The 20,008-nt window shown below is 42.1% G+C and overlaps 1 protein-coding gene across 1 annotated transcript in view; it reads left to right on the forward strand.

Moving 5' to 3' along the window:
* Nucleotides 1-15,876, forward strand: part of LOC116644484 (zinc finger protein 19-like) — an 88,383-nt gene extending 72,507 nt beyond the window's left edge. The window contains 5 exon segments of the mRNA XM_032424079.1: nucleotides 1,182-1,325; nucleotides 5,876-5,940; nucleotides 8,881-9,007; nucleotides 9,576-9,689; nucleotides 14,194-15,876. Coding sequence (XP_032279970.1) covers nucleotides 1,322-1,325; nucleotides 5,876-5,940; nucleotides 8,881-9,007; nucleotides 9,576-9,689; nucleotides 14,194-14,864 — 981 coding nt within the window. The 5' untranslated portion in view covers nucleotides 1,182-1,321 and the 3' untranslated portion in view covers nucleotides 14,865-15,876.
* The last annotated feature ends 4,132 nt before the right edge of the window (nucleotides 15,877-20,008 follow it).

Raw genomic sequence — 20,008 nt, forward strand, 5'->3', positions numbered from 1 at the left:
TAGTCCTGCATGAATACATCTTATCAGTGGAGCCCACTCAGAAACCCACCCGCAGGGAATATGGGACATTTGGTGTTTAGCTTTCCATCTTGCAGTACAGAAAGGCATACCAGAAGGCTGGAAAAGATGTTGAGTGAACCACTCCACAATATCTACCACATAGAGTATGCATTGATTGGACTCAGACTACACTGGTGTCCCATCTGGCTTATGCTCCTCTTTTTAATGCTTTTAGGTAACTGGTATGTAATATTTTAAAATACTTCTTTAGAGAAATGTAGGCATTGATTTCTCAAAAGCATGTATAAGAATATTCATCCCTTTCAAAGTCTCTCATTAAATACCATTGTTACTTGTGGCTTACGGTATTAACAAAATTTTAACCATAACTGAATCAGTTTTGGGGCTTATCATTTTTTTTATTCATACAAAATGACTCTCTGTGCAAGTGTGCAAGAGTTTTTTAGGTTATAGGAATATAACCTACAGGGTCATAGTGCATATATGGTTTTTCAGTTTTACGATACTGCCCGGTTGCTCTCCAAAGCATCTGTATATTCACATTCTCATAAAATATGAGTACCCATTTCCCTATATCTTTCTCACTTGTTCTCATACTTAATATTCTCTTCCTTTGGATATTTATTAGCTGTATAATGGATATTCTCATTTTATTCTTCATATTTCTTAACCTCTTTTGTATTTTCCATCTCTGCCATACTGTGCTATGGTGTGTCTGTATTGTTTCACTAAAAGTTTCATCAACTCCATCTCCTGAGCCTCTAAGAACATGAGTAGTTATCCCCCAATACTAGAATCCCCAAATACTAGAACATGAGCAGCCAAAGTGCCAAACCCCTGTCCAGCCAGAAGGGCCCCGCCCCCCCAAAGAGACTATCTGGTTGTATCAGAGCAATAGGCTTCTTGCCTAGAGTATTGTTCTTACCTAGTTGAATTTGAACTGAATTACAGAGCTTACAGTCCAACCTCATCAGGCCCTGCTATTTATCTGTCTATGGAGATGTGGGACTGGAAGCGTTTGCAGATCCCCAAGTGATGTTGAGGCCCTCAGTAACTGAGTTGAGGCAATGAGAAGAGAGATAAAAGTCGGGGTCATAATGCAAAAATGGCCAAGAAGCTTCCTACATCACTGTGAGATCTCTGATGTTTCATCTTTCTAGGATTCAGTTCCCTCAGTGGGATAATAGATCTTGAAGTGAAGAAGGCACATCTCCAACATTTTGTTCTTTGTCAAGCCAAGGGCACTGAGACAGAATAAACATTGGCGATTTTGGAGCAGTTTGGATGCTGATTATGTGTAATGGGTAAGTAAGAATACTTAAAGATGAATTTCTAGAGAGGTACCATCCAGAAGGCTGAATACATGTGTACATATAAATATGTTTGTGTGTATCTACAGTTACAGCTGTTTCCCGTTATAGAACAGCTTGCTGCCAACCATCCAGCTCTTCATTGTTGTGATGGGGCCTTTTTAATAGCCTTCTAACTTCTCTCTTGCCTGACTTAAAATGCATTTTTCACATTGTAGTTATAACTCATAGATCTACAACGAAACCAGACCTGGTCCAAAGAGCAGAACCAGCTTGAGTACAGCCAAATAAGAGAATCCCCAGATACTAGCGCTCATCCAGGATGGCCTTTGGCTTCCTCCGCCCCTTGCGAAGGTTTAAAGTCTGTGCCACCGCAAGCCCTTCGGAGAGAAAGTCGCCTCCTCCCCGCACGGGTCGGCGCGCGTCGGGGAGCCCGGCGAAATCCGGAGAAGCCCCAGCATCCTGAAGCCAAGGAAGCGCGGGTCCGGGAGACGCGCTGGCGGTGACGCACTTCCGGCGCGCCTCCTGCCATGCCCTTGCGGTCCAGCGCCAGCCGCTCACTGCGGGAGGTGAGTGCGGACTGGGAGGTTTCCGTCCCGAGCCCCAAGATGGCGGTTCCGTGATTCCCGAGGCCTCTAGGAGGCCGACCCGGGAGGGAGTCGGGCGACGGCGTGGCTATCGAGGAGAGCGGGGCGGTTTGCGGGCTGTCCGCCCCTTCCCCCCGCATTCCTTCACCCGTCGCGGCGGCCACTTCAGGAAATGGGGGCTGAGGCTGTGGGCCGCCAGTAGGTGTGGCCCCCTTGGGTGACCGACGCGCCGCAGTTCAGTCCGTTACCCCAATGAGCGTATGTTAAGTGCAGTGTAGTTCCGGTTCCGGGGATGCAGCAATGAGTAAGCCCCAGGAACTTTAAGGCTAACGGGGAAGTGAATATTAATCAATTCTGATTATACCTCTGCCCCTGCTCATAATAACCCCATTGATTTTGGGCAAAAGAACGTCCTGAACGTTCACGGGTCCCGCTTGGCCTGGCGTCTCGCAGCTTCTTCCTACTCGGTCTTGCAGCACAATCCCCTTGCCGCTGCTGCAGGCTTCTTGGCCTTGTATTTGTAAAACATGCCCCCCCTTGGCCTAGTTCATTCCATTTCTCAAGTATTCCTCGACTAGGGCAATCCCCCTGCTTTCATTGACACTGTTGACCTCATCATGGGTTTTCCGACCACCATACACCTAGCGCATAACAAAAGTAACGTCACACTTAAATTTTAGTCCAAGTTACAGGAGAACAAGAAGTTGTTTGAATCCCTAGTGCCGACCGTATTGCGGTGCACAGAGTATACCTCAATAAATACTGACTGAAAGGGCAGATATATTTGTAATTGCAGTGTAAGGTACTTGATAAAAGAATACATGCCCACCAGATCTGACTTAATTTGGATCTTCCAGGATATGACTTTAAAATTGAGTTCTGAAGGGGCGCCTGGGTGGCTCAGTCGTTAAGCGTCTGCCTTCCGCTGGGGTCAGGATCCCAGAGTCCGGGGATCGAGCCCCGCGTCAGGCTCCCCGCTCAGCGGGAAGCCTACTTCTCCCTCTCCCACTACCCCTGCTTGTGTTCCCTCTCTCGCTGTCTCTCTCTCTCTGTCGAAAAATAAATAAAATCTTAAAAAAAAAATTGAGGTCTGAAATTCTGAAAAGGAGTTAACAGGTTAAAAGGGGGGCAAGTTGGGAAAGGCTATTAGAGGCAGGGGAAATAGGTGCTAGGACGGAGTTGGGACCCAGTCAGCCATTTAATACTTGCGTAATGACAATTCTTTTAATTCGAAAAGTAGTATATTTCTAGTAAGCAAATTGGGGAAATAATTAAAATGTCACAAAGAAAAAAAAATCATCAATAAGACTACCATTCAGGGATACTGTTTTAAAATTCATATCCAGGGGCGCCTGGGTGGCTCAGTCGTTAAGCGTCTGCCTTCGGCTCAGGTCATGATTCCAGGGTCCTGGGATCGAGCCCCGCATGGGGCTCCCTGCTCGGCGGGAGGCCTGCTTCTCCCTCTCCCACTCCCCCTGCTTGTCGTTCCTGCTCTCGCTATCTCTCTATCATATAAATAAATAAAATCTTTTAAAAAAAATAAAATTTATATCCATTGAGTGGTTTTGTAGATATTTGTAAGTACACACATATGATTTTTACACAATTGAAGAGTGAAATATGAAAATTTCTCACGGCATTTGAATGTTTTCCTGTGTTGTGAAATATCCTACAGCATGATTTTTAATGGCTACTCTTTTTTTTCTGATTTGTACCACATTGTTGGATATTTAAGTTTGCATCTTTTTCATATTAGAAATAACTGTGATGAATGCTTATGAGCAGACACATCTTTGGACACATCTCAGATAAATTCCTCAAGTTGGAATTTTTAAAAATTGGTTTTAAAATTTAACTAAGCAAATTTTAACAGTACTACAGGCGTGTGGTAAGAAAAAGGATTACTTAAGATGGTATAGTAAAAAAGAAATCTCCTTCTCTTTTTGGACCCTAAGGTCCATTCTCCAGAGGTAACCACTACTAACAATTTTCTAAATGTGAGCAAATCACACACCACTGAATTTGGTATTTTATACTTATAGATAGGAATATTCTTAAGTAGGTATTTGTCTTGAGGAAATGATGGAACAATTTACATTCCTACCAGCAGATACTGGTCTCCTATATTTTGTTATTCTCCAGTATAAAGCATTATCTTTTTTTTTTTTTAAGTTACCAATTGGATAGATAGAAAAATTACATTTTATTGTTTTAATTTGCCATCTTTATACAGTAGAGGGTAAACAGCTTTTTGTGTGTTTACTGGCCACTTATAAGTGAATTGCCTATTAGTGATATTTTCTAGGATGTTCGACTTTTTCTTACTGGTTTTCTAGGGTCCTGGGCTATTAATGTTTTTTGCATATGTTGTAGAGTTAATTTCCTAGTTTGCTTTTGAGTTTTCCTTAGTCATGTAAGCCAGAAGTTTTAAAGTAGTTTAATTTGTCATTTTAAGAGTTTTCTCTTTGTTTCTTTGTCATTTGGCTTGTGACCCCACCACTGTGCTGGAACTGCTCATCCTAGACGTCTCTGCACCCTGGGATATAGACTTACTCACCTTTATTTTCTTTGGTTTTGTTTTTCACACTCAGAATTTTAGTGCATATGTAATTTATTTCAGTGTATGGTAAGAGATAATTTAATTACACATTTTTTCTTCAGTAGTTAACCAATTTTCCCAGTGTTGTTCATTGAATAATCCATCCCTTTTCCTCACTGATTTGGAATGCCATCTTTCTGATTTACTTTTATGCTTTAGTCTTTCCTGGGTCTTAGATTCTGTTTTATTGTTCTAGCAGTATGTTCTTGTACCAGTCTACTTTATTCATTATACATTTAGCATCTGGTATTGCGAGTTTTTCTTTCCTATTTTCCCTTTTTATTTAAATTTTAGTGGCTATTTTGACTTTTCTTCTGTATCAACTTTGGAATCACTTTATCAGATTTCTAAATAAATTCTGTTCATAATTTGCTTGAAAGTAATATTGGTTAGCTGCTTACAAGTATGGCTCTTGGAATCTGGCAAACTTGGCATGCAGTCCAAGTTTGGCTTAAAATCCAGGTTTGACCGTCTGTTCTTTGTGTGAACTTGGTGAAGTCTTTTAATCTCTTAGCTTCTGTTTATTCATCTGTTTGGCGGGGGGGAACCCAAAACCTAAATCTCTTTTAAAGGAATGTTGTGAGGGATAAATGAGAAGATGTGTATAAAGCATTTTAGCATGATGCTGAGCATGTACAAGCTCTTCATAAAAGGAAGTTATTACTAAATTTGTAGATTAGTTCGGAGGAAAGTCAGCATTTACAAAAAGTTTAATATTGATTGTTTCAATCCAGGAACATGTTTTGCCTTTTCATTTATGTTTGTCAATAATATTTTATATAATTTTCTTTACATAAATTTGTTATGTTTCTTATTAAGTTTATTCCTGGGTTCTTTTTTAAATTTTTAAACAAGCTGTTATATTTTAAAAGGTATTAAGGTACATGCTAAAAATTTGAACAGTTCAAAAGGCATAGAGTGAAAAGAAAGTCTTTCTTCTGTCCCAGATTCCAATTTCCCAGTCTTCCTGCACCAGAAGCAACTACTGTTGCCAGTTTCTTGCGTAGGTTCCCTGGGTTCTTTTTTTAATGTTTGGTTTGTTTTGCTTTTGTTTATTTATATTTTTGCCCTGATGTATTGTTTTACCTAGGAAAGATAGCACTACCTAGTGGTTATGAATACAGCTCTTGTGGCCTAAAATAATTACTTAAACTTTCTAAGTCTCATTTCCTTGTTTTGGTAAAATGAGGACAATAATTTTACATATCTGCTAGTATTATAATGAATGTAAAGTCTGAGTTCTGAAGCTGGCACATTGCAAGCCTAGAGTGAATGTCAGTTAATATTAGCAGCTAATACAGGTTTGCATGTTTAAAGGAAAGTCACTGATTCTTGGTTCTCTTTGCTTCTTCCCTCAGCCCCTGCCCTTCATTGTGAGGGAGCCCAGGTGATGGCAGCCATGCCCCTGAATGCCTGTTACCAGGTGAGCTGTGATTCTCTCAGATCCTTCAAGAAATCTTATTTGAAGGAATGGGAAATAAGAGGAGTGATTCGGGCAAAAGTGTTAGAACCAAAGCAGCAGGAAGGCCCTGCTTCATCCCCACAGTGGGACTGGATGATGGGAAAGAGCTGACGATGACAGATTGAGCAGCCAGAGACTCCAGAGCCCAGGAAGCAGTGGCTGGAGAGAGTGAGGAATCGGAAGTAAAGCCTCCTGCACTCTGGGGATCTCTGCTGAGCTGGAGAGCCCCCAGGTTCAGTAGGGACCCCCACAGAGGGATCCATGAGATAAGGGACTCAGGCTGGTGGTGGAGGTATCCAGTGTTCGGTAGGAGCGTTCCAGATCAACAAGGTGGCAAGATTCTTGGGAGGTGGGACCAGAGGGATGGTAGGAGGAAGAAAAGAAAAAGGGGGCATATACAATTTGTCCTCCAAAAAGAGAGCATAGTTGGGGGCTCTGGATCAGTGAGGAAAGAATTGGTTCAGGAAGGGCACATGAATGTCTGTATCAAGACTCAGTACTTCTGGTTGAGGGAAGCAGGATGCGGCAATATGAAACGTGGTACTAGGTGACAGGAAACTTAATTTCAGAGGAGATCCCTATCAGCCCTCAGGAACATTGTGACTTTGAGCTAGTCACCTAACCTCTTTGTGCCTCAGCTGACCTCCTCTGTCAGATGGCAACAATGCTACTCATTCCACGTTAGGAGAAAGATGCTGCCAGATGCCTTTCAGCTCTGCAGTGTGCTGGGTTGTTGAGTGCTACTTGATGGACTGTCTTCTTCAGGCTTCTCTATGTTGCATCTTGTCATCCATGATCTTATCCCAAGTACCAGTCCCAGATCATCCATTGTCTGGGTTCCTTTCCATTAGTATGGCCTTGCCTGGAAGCCTAATCTCGACACATCAGAGACACACAGTTCATTGTACCCCTCACACCTCCCACTCCTTCTGCACTTCCTGCCAATTGCTAGTATCCCCATGCCACCATCCCTGGTCACTGTTTTTAGATTTTTAGTCATTACTGACTCTTCACTCTCCTTTGTCACCTTGTTCATTCAATCCAAGTTCTGTTATTCCTGTCTCAGCACCCATTTGTCCCTTCTTTGTATGGCTTTCCTGATTTTCTTTTTAAGATTTTATTTATTTATTTGAGAGAGAGAGAGACAGAGAGAGAAAGCACAAGTGGGGGGAGGGGCAGAAGGAGAGGGAGAGAGACAAACAGATGGCCTGCTGAGCAGGGAGCCCGATGCAGGGCTCGATCCCAGGACCCCGAGATCATGACCTGAGCTGAAGTCAGATGCTTAACTGACTAAGCCACCCAGACGCCCCTGGCTTTCCTGATTTTATTGTCCATTTCCTGGATATTGTCAGCAAAGCCTCTCAGCAATTTTCTTTGTCTCCAGTCTTGGACCATCCTGTCATCTAACATTTTTTGCCTTTAAGACTCAGGCTCAGGTTCTTGAATTTGGAGTTTGTTGTGGTATGGTGATCCATCTAAGTGCATTAGCTCACAGAGTTGAGGTCAGATTGGCATTTTATAAAGATCTTTCTATGTGCTGGACAGAGGTGGACTTGGGGGATAAGCCTGGAATTAGGGACCATTGCCATGGTCCAAAGGACAGTTGCTGAGGACTTGAGTTATATGGTGACTAATGATGTTGCATAGGAGTCAGATCCAAGAAATATTTAGGAGATAGAATTGGCAGGATGTGATTACTGATTGCTTGCCAGAGCTAAGCAGTGACTAGGGGGATAGTTGAGAATGCTTCTTAGGTTCCCATCCAAGGAGACCAGGCTAAAAGTGGTGCTACTGGCTGAGACAGGGAATCAAAATAATGACCAGCATCAGATGTGAGCACTTACCATTTGTTTCTTCTTGTATTGAGCAGGATTAGAAGCAGCCATTTAAGGGAGGGTGACAGGTTCAGAATTGGACATATCAGAAACAAAACTGGCGTGTGGGTCACTGGGCATCTGAGGCAGGCATGTGACTGATTCCAGGACCACATGAGACCTTGGAGTGAGGATCATGTCCACACGCGGAGGACACCAAAAAGACAAGAAGGACCACATCATTGTGCTGTCTGGGAAGGAAGAGTTTGGGCTGGCAGGCGGTTTGGTTGGCAGAGGATAGTTTATCTGAGAGGTATAAAGAGAGACAGCCAGAGAGCCACCGAGCAGCGTTAGAATCAAGAAACACTTTGTCGTAGGAAGACTGCCTGGAGTTAAGGAGGCTCTTCCAACTCCAGAGTTCTTTCTGCTGGCCGGGCTTAAGCAGAGGCAGCATAGCCCCCTTTTGTTGAGGGTGGAGGGGTGGGTGGCACAATAGGGTTCGGTATCAGGTGAGGGCTGCAGGGAATGGGGCCTGTTTGGACAAACCATGACTGTTCACAGTAGGTAGCTGTGAGGATTGGGGTAGGGCAGGCAGATGTGGACATAGAACAGGGCTCAGTGTAAGTGCAGGGAGCAGGATGGATAGGCTGGACTCTGAGCAGTAAAGTGGGGACAGGCAGCAGGGACATCCCTGGCATGTCACCCATGAGAAGTACAGTTGGAGGCCAGTCATCTGTTCATAGAGTGTCTGAAAGACCAGAAGGGCATGTACAAAAATGAAGAGGGTTTACTTCAGGGAGGTGAATTTGTGAAAGATTTTGTTGGTTCCAGTTTTCTATAATGTGACATTGCCTCTTGTAATAGTAAGTCTCATGTGTAATTAGAAGCTGCTCTGACAGTGAAGGGGTCTCAGAGTTGCTGGTTGTAGGTGTGGTCATTCAGTAGCACTCAGGGCCTTGTCCTTTTACTCTTCATTTCCCAGCCATCATGGGACTGTCCCTCAGAACCTCACACTGTCCCCTGTGCTCCACACTCTGGCTCTGAGCCAGAGGATTGGCTCTGGGGCAGCAGGAACCTGTTGTTTCAGGAGGTGGTGCCCTTCGAGGACGTGGCTGTGTACTTCACCCGGACGGAATGGGCTGGCCTGTCCCCTGCACAGAGGGCCCTGTACAGGGAGGTGATGCTGCAGAATTATGGGAACTTGACTTCCCTGGGTAAGGCCATTTTGCCTTTGGGACTCAGATTCATAGGACAAGGGTAGGGTAGATTGTGGCGTGAGTCTCCTAACCTTTTACATATTTACAGGGGCAAAAACTCCTAAACCCTCAGCCCCAGAAGATGTCAGGCAGGGATGGAGGGAGAAGTCTGAGGTTAGTGTGGGTCTAATGTGGGTTTGGCCATTCTCTGGTGAGAACACTTCCCACCATAGGAGTTCTGTGCAGGGCACTATGGGAAAGAAGTATCTTCTGTTGAAGGTAGTACCTTCAGCTGTCCCGGTGGTCTAAGGAAGACTTCCCTCATTGCTTTTCTGTGCTTGCATGTGTCTCACAGGATTTCACTGACAAACTCTGTGATTTTTTACGAAGAGGTCACAAATGCTCAGTTTCCTCTTGATCAAAAATCTCCTTGGGCTTCCCCACTTTCCAGCCCACTTCTATGGGCCTTATCCTTACTGAGCCGCTTTGGGGTTTCCTTCTCTGACTGCAGACACGGGGTTATGTGGTGCCTCAAAAACACTAACATGAGACTCCCCTCCATTGCCATTTTCTGCCTCCTTTTCAGGATACCCAGTTTGCAGACTTGCCCTGATCTCACTTCTGGAAGGAGGGGATTTGCCTTGGGGTCTGGAGCCACAGGACGATCTACCTGCAGAGAATACCAGTGATGTCTCTAAAGGTAGGTGAGGCAGGTTTAGAACCATCAACCATAGTCCTTTGTTAGATGCATGGTTTGCCAGTTTTTGAGCACTTGCTGTGTGCTAAAATGGCGTTTCTTTGTTTGAGAGGCTCTGGAGGATACTAATTATGGAGACAGGGTTAGAGAGCTAAAAAAGAGAGAATGTGTTAAGTGCTGTTGGTATATACACAGCAGGTGTGGGACCCAGCAGGAGGAGTTAGAGGAATTCCCACTTAGAATAATATCAGGTGACACTCCTTCAGTGGCAGGCCACATGTTCTGCATTCAGCAGATAAGAACATTGCAGATGGGGTGGGGGGAAGATAATCTGGCTGGAGGAAAGGAATAATAAAAGATCCAGTATAATTCCTGGCATAATATAATATCTGGAAAAGGACTAGTATCTGGAATATATAAACAACTCTCAAAACTCAGCAACAAAAACAAAACAACCCAGTTAGGAAATGTGTGAAAGGTATGAACAGCCATTTCACCAAAGGGAACACACAAATGAAGAGATGCTTGACATCATTAGCCATTAGGGAAATGCAATTTAAAACTACAATGAGATATCACTACACCTTGATCATGTATGTCACCATATAATTGTGAAGAGCTTCATGGTTTGATGTGCAGGAGAATTACCTGGGGAGCGTATTTTAAAATGGACATTTCTGGGGCCCACCTGTGAGCATGCACTGTTTTATCTTTTTAAGGAAGTGTTCAGGAACCTAGGCTTAGGACTGAAAGCCTAAGCAGGACTTCCTTTTGTCTACTTCTGTGCCGTTAACATGGTGGCCACTAGCTGTGTGTGCTTATTAAACTCTTGCAGTTGAAGGGGGGCTAATTCAAATTGAAATGTCCTATAAGTATAAAATACGAGATTTTGAAGACTTAGTAAAAAAAAAAATAGTGTAAATGATCTCATTTATGATTTTTATGTTGACTTCATGTTGAAATGATAATATTTTAGATTTACTGGGTTAAATAGAATATATTATTAAAACTAATTTTACCATTTTTCTTTTTACTTTTTTAATGTGGCTCCCATAAAAACAAAATTACATATGTAGCTTGTGTTTATGGCTCACGTTGTATTTCTTTTGAACAGCCCTGCTCTACTACAGAGCATATCCTTAAGCCCTCTTATTTAGCCAACCATCCATAAGCATCGTTGGTATGTATAGAAAGCCTAGGACACAGAGGTTAAGGCAGACCCGAAGACTTCTGTCCTAGGGAACTTACTGCCTGGGAATAGGAGATGAGGGAGCTGGCAAAAGAACATGGAGCAGGAGCGGGGACCCCTGCCACCGTGACCTTGCCACCAGTGCCGTGTGGCGTGAGCCCGTGATTACTATGTTTCAGAACTGTTAACTGGACATCGTATGTAATTTGATTGGCCTGTGAGGGAAATTAAGGCATAAAACCTTGTTACATTGTTGCTGTATTACAGTTAATAACTTCGGAGGCCTGCACAAGGGTAGGGACAGGGTGATGCAGGGATAGACAGGATCGTAGAGGTGTCAGGTAGCAATGATAAAGCTTAGCGGTAAACATAAATGAGTCTTGATATAAAAATAGCTTTTATGGTGACGAGGACAGTAGACTTATCCCATGAAGTTTGAGTTTCTCTGAAACATACAGCTCCCTGGGTATAGCAGACTCTTGAGAATGCAACTCTGTGATGTTGGGACAAGGTCAAGGCTGGGATTATACAGGGTGCCAAAGTCTGGAAACCTAGGCAGGCCTACATAATGGTGTCAAAGACATCTTCAATCTATTAAAAAATACATCTACTTCCAGACTTTATGATCACCCTGTATATGTGGGAGTCCTCCATATCAGTGGTTCTCACCAGGGGCCAGCCACCTTTGTCCCCAGGGGACATTTGGTAATGTCTGGAGACATTTTTGTTTGTGCAGACTGGGGAAGGGGCTGAAACTGTATCAGGAATGGTGCTAAATATCCTCCACTGCACAGGACAACCCCACACAACAGAATTATCTGGCTGTGAATGTCAGTAGTGCTGAGATTGAGATACCTTGCTCTCTATAAAGGACTCCATGTAGCTGAAATGTCCCTAAATAGAGAGGGAGATGGGGAAGAGGATCTTAAAGATTTTTTAGGGTTGAAGAGAGAGGGAGGAGGAAGTAGAGAAAAGAGTGAGATTGAAGCTAAGGGTGGGAAGATTTCCAAGGAAGCTGGTGGGCAATGGAGTAGAAGCCCATGAGGTAAGTGGGATATGAACATGTTAGGGAAACACTTACCTTCTTTTGTGAGGTTTAGGAATGAAAGGAAGACTGTAAACAGTAGCTTTAAGGCAGTGTTTTGCAAACATTTTTTTACTGTAACCTACAGTAAGAAATACAACTTAAGTCACAACCTAGTATATATGCTTTTACAAATAACTGAAGCCAGAGTTTCAGATTTACAGCTTACCTTTCCTGTTTGCTCTGACACCTGGTATTCTCTATTAATTCTCTATTCAAATCTAGTCTGATGTCTTTCACTTCTTAAAAAGTTTCTTCTTGCAACCTGCCACATTTATTTCATGATCTACTAGTGGTTCTCAAACAGTTGGAAAAAAAAAAAAAGCTAGTCTAGGAAAGATAATTACCCTCAGGTGGACCTGAGTAGCTAAAGTCAGAAAAGGTGAAAGGGGGGCAGGGAGAGGATGTACCTGATGAGCTCCGTTAGAGAAGTGGGCAGAGCTGGGATCCAGGTGAGAGAGGGGGAGCCCTGAAGGGAATGTGGGAGATGGGTGCCACCCTGTGGGGGTGGATAGTGAGGAGGTTGAGGAGCACCTTTGAGGCAGTCTTGGTTTTCCCAGCGAGAAAGAGGTGATACTGACGGGAGGGTTAAGTGAGGGGCCAGTTGGAGGTTTAGGGAAAGTGGTGATTGCTTGAAAGTACTCTGGGGAAGCTGATAAGTTCAAATGATAGGGTTCTAGGGTATCAGGGAAGGAGGGGGTTTCTCTGTCATCTATTATTCTAATCTGGATCGTGTGACACTTGCTTTCTGCCAAACAGCAAGGGAAAAGATACATGAGAATTGACTTCCAGGTTCCACATTGTTCTGATCACTGTTTTTCAGATTGTTATTTCCCTGTTTGTTCACAGTTTCAGCTATCTCCTTGCTCCTGTTTCCCTTCTGCAGAAGCCCGCTCCTCCAAATTCACATGCACATAGGCATGTGCGGAGAACTGGGTAGATCACCCCCACTCCCTATTAAAACAGAACTTATCAGCCATTATGTTATAACATGGATCCAGTTAACTTTCAGGTCATAATAATTTTATTATTGTAGTACATAAGTTGTATGCCTTTTTTTTTTTTTTTCTGAGAGGGGGTGAGTGGGGTGGGGGAGCGCAGAGGGGCAAGAGGGAGAGGGAGAGAGAGGATCTTAAGCAGGCTCCACGCCCAGTGTGGAGCCTGACTCAGGGCTCCATCTCATGACCCTGAGATCATGACCTGAGCTGAAATCAAGAGTGGGACGCTTAACTGACTGAGCCACCCAGGCACCCCTGTATGCCTATTTATACAGATAACAAATAATTATTCAGTCATTTATTTTATCACATTTATTTAGTATCTACTGTGTGTCAGGAATTGTTCAAGACACCTAGGATACAGCAAGAAAGAAAACAAAGCCTTTGCTTTCATGGAGCTTATGTTCTAGTGGTTTAAGATCAAGGGCAGCTAATTTGTAAAAAAAAAAAAAAACAAAACCCAGAGGATAAACAGGCATTCTGCATATAATGTTATTTTGCAAATGGCATAAAAATGCTAATATCTGCTTTTAACCACAAATGTTTAATTAAGAAGAGTACAAATTGATAAAGATCAACACTTGAATATGAAATTTAACTCAGTTTTAGAAAAAAATGGATTGAATTTCAAAAAACTTAATGAAAATGTCCTCCAATCTTTGGAAATACAAATGCCAGTAGACAGCCTGTTCCTGTTGTCTTTTTCTCACCTGAGGCTTTCCTGTTCCTCAGTATGCAAAGGAGAGCACTGTGCAGTCTCCTGGGCCTTAAAGAAAACTGTGTTCTCCTCTTTCTAAGTAGTTGAGCAGACACGTTTTGAGTCCCACAACAGCACATACTCAGCCATTTCTAACAGTTAGATGGCATATGCTCAACTCTTGTAGCCCACCAGGTGTTGCCTCTTGCTCCAGATTCTGTGCTGCTTCCTCCAGAGCATTTTCAAGCATTTAAGTACTATGAAGTCACAAGTTATTGGGGACATACAGGTCTGGAGAAGCATAAGAAGCAGTCTTTTTTGTTGGGAAGTGTAGTGACCTGGATTCAAAATCTCATTTCCTATTCCACAGCTACTATTTTCTGCCTCTGTTATATTTGGCTCTTCCGGTTTAATAGGTTTATATTTCTGGCAGGCTACATGGAGTTTGGAATAGTAATCTCCGGAGGCTCTATACTTTAGTGCTCTGTTGTTTCCAGTATAATTTTCAGGTGGCATGTGTCTTCCATTTCTCATGTCAGATGCTGAGACCAACATTGACAGTGAGTCCACATCAACTCAGGGAATTTCTGAAGAAAGAGATGTGATGATATCACATGGGCTGCCACAGAGTGTTTCTCAGGAAAGTGACTTTCCAGAAACATGTGAACTGGAGAAACACCAGGAAATCCCCACAGTGAAAAATATTAAAAGAAAGGATGAGAGAATCCTCTGTGCAAGGAAACCCTTCAGATGTGAGGAATGTGGGAGATGCTTCAGCTTTTTTTCTTACTATGGTAGACACCAGAGAATCCACACCGGGGAGAAACCCTACCCATGTGAGGAGTGTGGGAAATCCTTTAATGGCAATTCTTCATTAATTCGGCACCAGAGAATCCACACTGGAGAGAAACCCTACCAGTGTGAGGAATGTGGGTGAGCCTTTAATAATAGTGCAGATCTGATCAGGCATCAGAGAATCCACAGTGGGGACAGGCCCTATCTCTGCACGGAGTGTGGAAATGGCTTCCCCAGTAGTTCTCAGTTGGTTATACACCAGAGAATCCACACTGGGGAGAAACCTTATGAGTGTAATGAGTGTGGAAAAGCTTTCGCTGTTAGGTCAACATTAAGTCGGCATCAGAGAATCCACAGTGGAAAGAAACCATATGAGTGTCTCAAGTGTGGGAAAACCTTTAGGACTTCCTCCTAGCTACATCATCATGCGTGTGCTCACCCTAGAGAGAGGCCTGTCCTGGACCTCGGTTCCTTTGGCTTCCCAACATTTTTTACCCGCTTTTCATGGTAGTTCCTGCCCTGCTTTTTTGGAAGGCCACTTAGCCCTCACTCATCAGTTGACGTGGTAGATAGGTGCAAGGGTGGAACTTGTGGCCTAGTCTAGCCCGTCAATACTGTTCCTTCACCCGGCCACAGTGATGGGTGCAGGTGACCAGGTTCATCCAGTCAGGGGCGAAACCTACCCTGGTTTTGTTGGACTTATTCTGCTGGACTCGGATGTTAGCCTTGAGCCATCATGAAGGGTGAGAAGAGGCCAGCGCTGCAGGTAAGAGAGAAATGAAGAGAACCAAATCTACCTCTGGGTTTTTCAGTGACATGAATCAATAAATTTCAATTTTTTGCTTAAGTAGTTTTGAGTTGGGTTTTCTTTCCTTGGTGATACTGAGCCATTTCAGTGTCTCACATGTTTCAAAGCCTTCAGAGTTAACATAAACTTGATTTGGCATCACTGAGTCCATGGTATGAAGAAACTTTTCATATGTGTGATATGTTGGAAACACTGTAGCTGTGATTCTGATGGTTTGCACAGAGGCAAACACTCAAGTAGTTTGAATGTGGGAAAGCCATTAACCCTCAGTTAAGCCAGGTATCCCAAATGGATGGAAGTTAAAGCAATTTAAGCACTGTAATGAAAATTTCAAGTTACTATAGGTGCTTTTCTTTGTTTTGTTCTTAAGTAGGCTCCATGCCCAACGTAGGACTCAAACTCATGACCTGAGATCAGGAGTCACATGTTCTACCAACTGAGCCAGCCAGGTGTCCCTTCAAGTTAACTATAAAACTAAATTTCTATCAGTGAATATTCTGTAGGGAAGATGCATGTATTAAATGGAAAGCCTTGTTTACTTCCTACTCAGTTTCTGACAGGAGTGGATGCTGAATTTTTCATCTTATTTTAGATCTTACAGAATGCTTCCTTTTTGACCTATCTATAGTTAATTATACTATTCTTTTCCTAATATTTAGTCATATTTATATTCTCATAATCTTAGTTGGATATGGTAGTACACATTTCTTTATATCTTGCTGGATAGTATTTGTTAATATTTTAGGATATTGTCATCTATATTCATATGTGTGATTGCCCTGTAATTTTTTTCCATCTTTGTCAAGATTTGGGAACTGAGTTATATGAGATTGCTAGAAATAGCTAGGAGGCTGTTCTTTTTCTGTACTTTAGAGAAGTTTCAAAAGCCTAGCAATTATCTGTTCCTCGGAAATTTGGAAAAAAGTCCACCTAATAATGCTGGCTGGGCCAGTCGCTTTTGTTGGGGGTAGTGTAGAGGACAAGAGATCTTTGATTACTTTATCAGTTCCTTCTATGGCATTGATCCAATTACACTGTCTATTCTTGAACGAATGTTGGTAATTTATAATTTCTTACTGACATTTACAAATCATTAGCCCTGCCTTTTACCCAGACTATCCTATTTTAAAAAAATATATTTTCAATATATGTTCCTTGGCATTCCTAAATTTGTTGGTTGACAAAATCTATATGAAGATTTTTTATTACTCATATATTTGCATGCAAAGGTTTGACATTTGTCCTTATAATGCCTAGAATAGCATGGCTGCCATGACCTTTGATTTGGTTAGGGGACTCTAATAACTGAGGAAATGGCCTTTGTTATCCATCTAAAGCAGGGTTTCTCAAACTTGACACTATCAATATTTGGGACCTGATAATTTTTTGTTGGTGCTGTCCTGTGCATTGTAGGATGTTTAGCTTACCCACTGACATCTACCACTACATACTATTTGTAACACTGCCTGACCCCAGTCATGAAAATCAAAATTGTCTCCACTGATCTAGAGAGATCCTAAAGGTATATTTTTGTAAAAATAAGGAGCAAATCCTCTTCTTTGCATGCATTTCAGTTTGTGCCTTGTTATGTCCCATGCCTCCCTGTACTGTCATCTACTTGTCGTGACAGTTCTCAATTCCAGACTTAACCTGCTGCCTGAAATCTTGCCCTGAGAAGACAGCTTTATCATCTCCTTATTTGACAGCAATCCGCCCAGTGGGGGGGACACTGGGAGGTCATCTTTTAGTAATGGACTTAAAATTGTGCAGACGCACCAAAAGTGATTCAGGCAAAGAAATGGTTGAAGTCACTTGAGTCAAGGTTTGTTTGTTTCAGTTGTTGCCCCTCCAACAGAATATTAGCGTTTTATTTGTTATAGCTGTTCTTTAATAAACACTAATAGCCAGTAACATTGTGTGTGCTTTCCTATGTTAGGTAATCCCCATTAACTGGATCCTCCCAGCAGCCTTTGAAGTAGATACTGTTATCTTGTTTCACTTAGGAAATTGAAAAACAGGTTAAATAGGTTGCCCAAAGATACAGCTAATAAGTGGAAGAGCAGAGACTCAGACCCGAGTGGTCTGACTTCAGAGCCCATGTGCAAACCATTACACAGTATTGCCCTCCTGTCTCCACTGCTTTTTTTTTTTTTTAAGCTTTATTGTATTGTTGACATACAGTTGAATCATCTTGTTGACTTCTACAAAAGGTCTTGCTGGGATTTTGATTGGATTGCTTTGAATGTATAGATCAATTGGGGAGATTTGACATCTTAACAAATTTGTTTTTCAGTCAATGAACACTGTATCTCTCTCTGTTTATTAGGTATTCTTTCATTTGTCATTATTTTGTAGTTTTCAGCATGCATATCTTGGACATATTTTGTTAGATTTATACCTAAATATTTTGTGATTTCTTTGTGCTATTGTAAGTGGTACTATTTTTGAAAATTTATTAAAATTATTTTGTATCATAGGAAATTTTATTATCAGAAATTTCAGTTTCCAACAATTGATTTTTTTTCTTTTTTGTACCTTGACTTTAATTCTGTGACCTTGTTAAACTCACTTGTTCTAGGAGATTTTGTAGATTCTTTGCGATTTTCTTTTCTTTTTTAATTTTATGTTATTTATTTATTTGACAGAGAAAGAGAGAGAGCACAAGCAGGGGGAGCTGTAGGCAGAGGGAGAGGGAGAAGCAGGCTCCCCGCTGAGCCGCAAACCCCACATGGTGCTCAATCCCAGGACCCTGGCGTCATACCTGAGCCAAAGGCAGACGCTTAACCAACTGAGCCACCCAGGTGCCCTGGGATTTTCTGCGTAGACAGGTATGTCCTCTTGCAAATAGTAACAGTTTTACTTCTTCCTTTCCAATCTGTATGCCCTTTATTTCTTTTTCTGGCCTTCTTGTACTTGTTAGGACTCCCAGCACGGTGTTGAATAGTAGTGGTAAGAGCAGACATACCTGCCTTGTGCCCAATCTTGGAAGGAAGGCATTCTTTCTATCACTATCGAGTATATTTTCAGCTGCAAGGAAGCAATCCATATCAAATCCTATGTCTTTGTAGCCACTGCAACAAAACATTGAGTTTAACTGTAACTCTTTGGGCAGCCAAGTTTTATGCATGAAACTTAAGTTCCACTATAACTTCAGTCCATTTGTGGCTAGGCTTTCCAGAGAGCTGGGAGAGAAGTTGATATTTTCCCCACCACTTTAAAGTCAGGAATAACAGCCAGTGTGTCATGATCATATTCTATATTCTGGGTCCCCTGACTTACAGTGCTCTTAGTCTAAATTAAAGATAGATAACATAGGAGTTAGAGGGAGAGCCGGGTATTCAGGCGGTGAGGTGACCAGGAGAGAAGGTGGCTCCCATTGGAATCTTAGGAGTGGCCAAGGCTTTAAGATAATTATGTTTGATGGTAGATACCACAATAGACCTGCATATGAGTATATATTTTCTTGTAGGTGGTACAATAGAACAGCAACAATTAGCTATTTATTAATCCTGAAGACTCACTGGAATACTGTGTGGACAACTGGGATTGGAAATTACTCATCATTTAAGCAAAAAGGATTTCAGGATGGCTAGCTTTTCCCCATTCTAAAGGTCCTAAGGACACTGGATTAGAGTCTTGGTCAGGGAAACCCAGATTGCAAAATCCTGCTGAATTTCTCTCTAAATATCAAGAGTGGTATGCACTCTGATTCATGAAATGTGACTATGCAGGAAATAAGTAACACTGTTTAAGTTCTAATTCTCACCTGTAAGTCACCTGTGACAGTAATTGTTCACCTGCCATTCACCTGTGACAATAATCTTGCTATATTTACTAAATGATTTGAAGAAAAAAAAGACTTGCACAAAAATCAATAAAATATCATGGAGAAACAGGGCACCTAAGTTCAAGCCTTGGTAGGAGGCATCTGCTAATGCTCATGGCCAGGGTTGAAAGATGGCGCAGTATGTAGTTTGTCTAAAGCACTTCAAAACACAACTCAAATCACACTGCTTCTCTGTGTGGAGTGGTCATTTACCAGAGATAATTGAGACATTTCTTCTCATTGGGGTAGTCTTTTTTTTGTTGTTGAGAGTTTGTGTAGATTAAAAGTATAGCAACCCCCTCCCCCAAGCAAAAAAATCAAGCTCTTCCCAAGTCTTGCCACTGAACAAACACATAGGTTTCCATTATTCTGAAGACTAATAAAATTACCAACAATAAAGACTTTGTTTCATGTCCAGATTTAATAGACATTATATGATATAAATACCGAGAATAGGCAAGTCTGTAGAGTCAGAAAGTAGATCAGGAGTTGTCTGGGAATGGAGGAAAGCTTTACATTGGGTTGTATTAATTTTCTGTTCCTGCTGTAACAAATTACCAGTGAACAGTGACTTGAAACAACACACATTTATTCTATTTATTTATTAATTTATCTTATAGTTCTAGAAGTCAGAAGTCCAAAATGGGTTTCACTGGGCTAAATTCAAAGTGTTGGCTAAGGAGAGACTTTATTTTCTTGCCTTTTCCAGTTTCTAGAGGCCACTTTTCTTGATTCGTGGCTCTTTCCCTCCAGCTTCAAAGCCAGTGATGTTGGGACAAGTTTCTCTCAATCTGTCACCTCTGTGGTTCTCTCTTCCAATGACCTCTTCCACTTTTAAGGAGTCTTATGATTACATTGGGCCCATCTAGATAATCCAGGATAATCTTATTTTCAAATCAACCGATAAGCAACTTAATTCCATCTG

The sequence above is a fragment of the Phoca vitulina genome, unplaced genomic scaffold, assembly GCF_004348235.1.
Source record: "Phoca vitulina isolate PV1807 unplaced genomic scaffold, GSC_HSeal_1.0 scaffold30, whole genome shotgun sequence".
Taxonomy (NCBI): domain Eukaryota; kingdom Metazoa; phylum Chordata; class Mammalia; order Carnivora; family Phocidae; genus Phoca; species Phoca vitulina.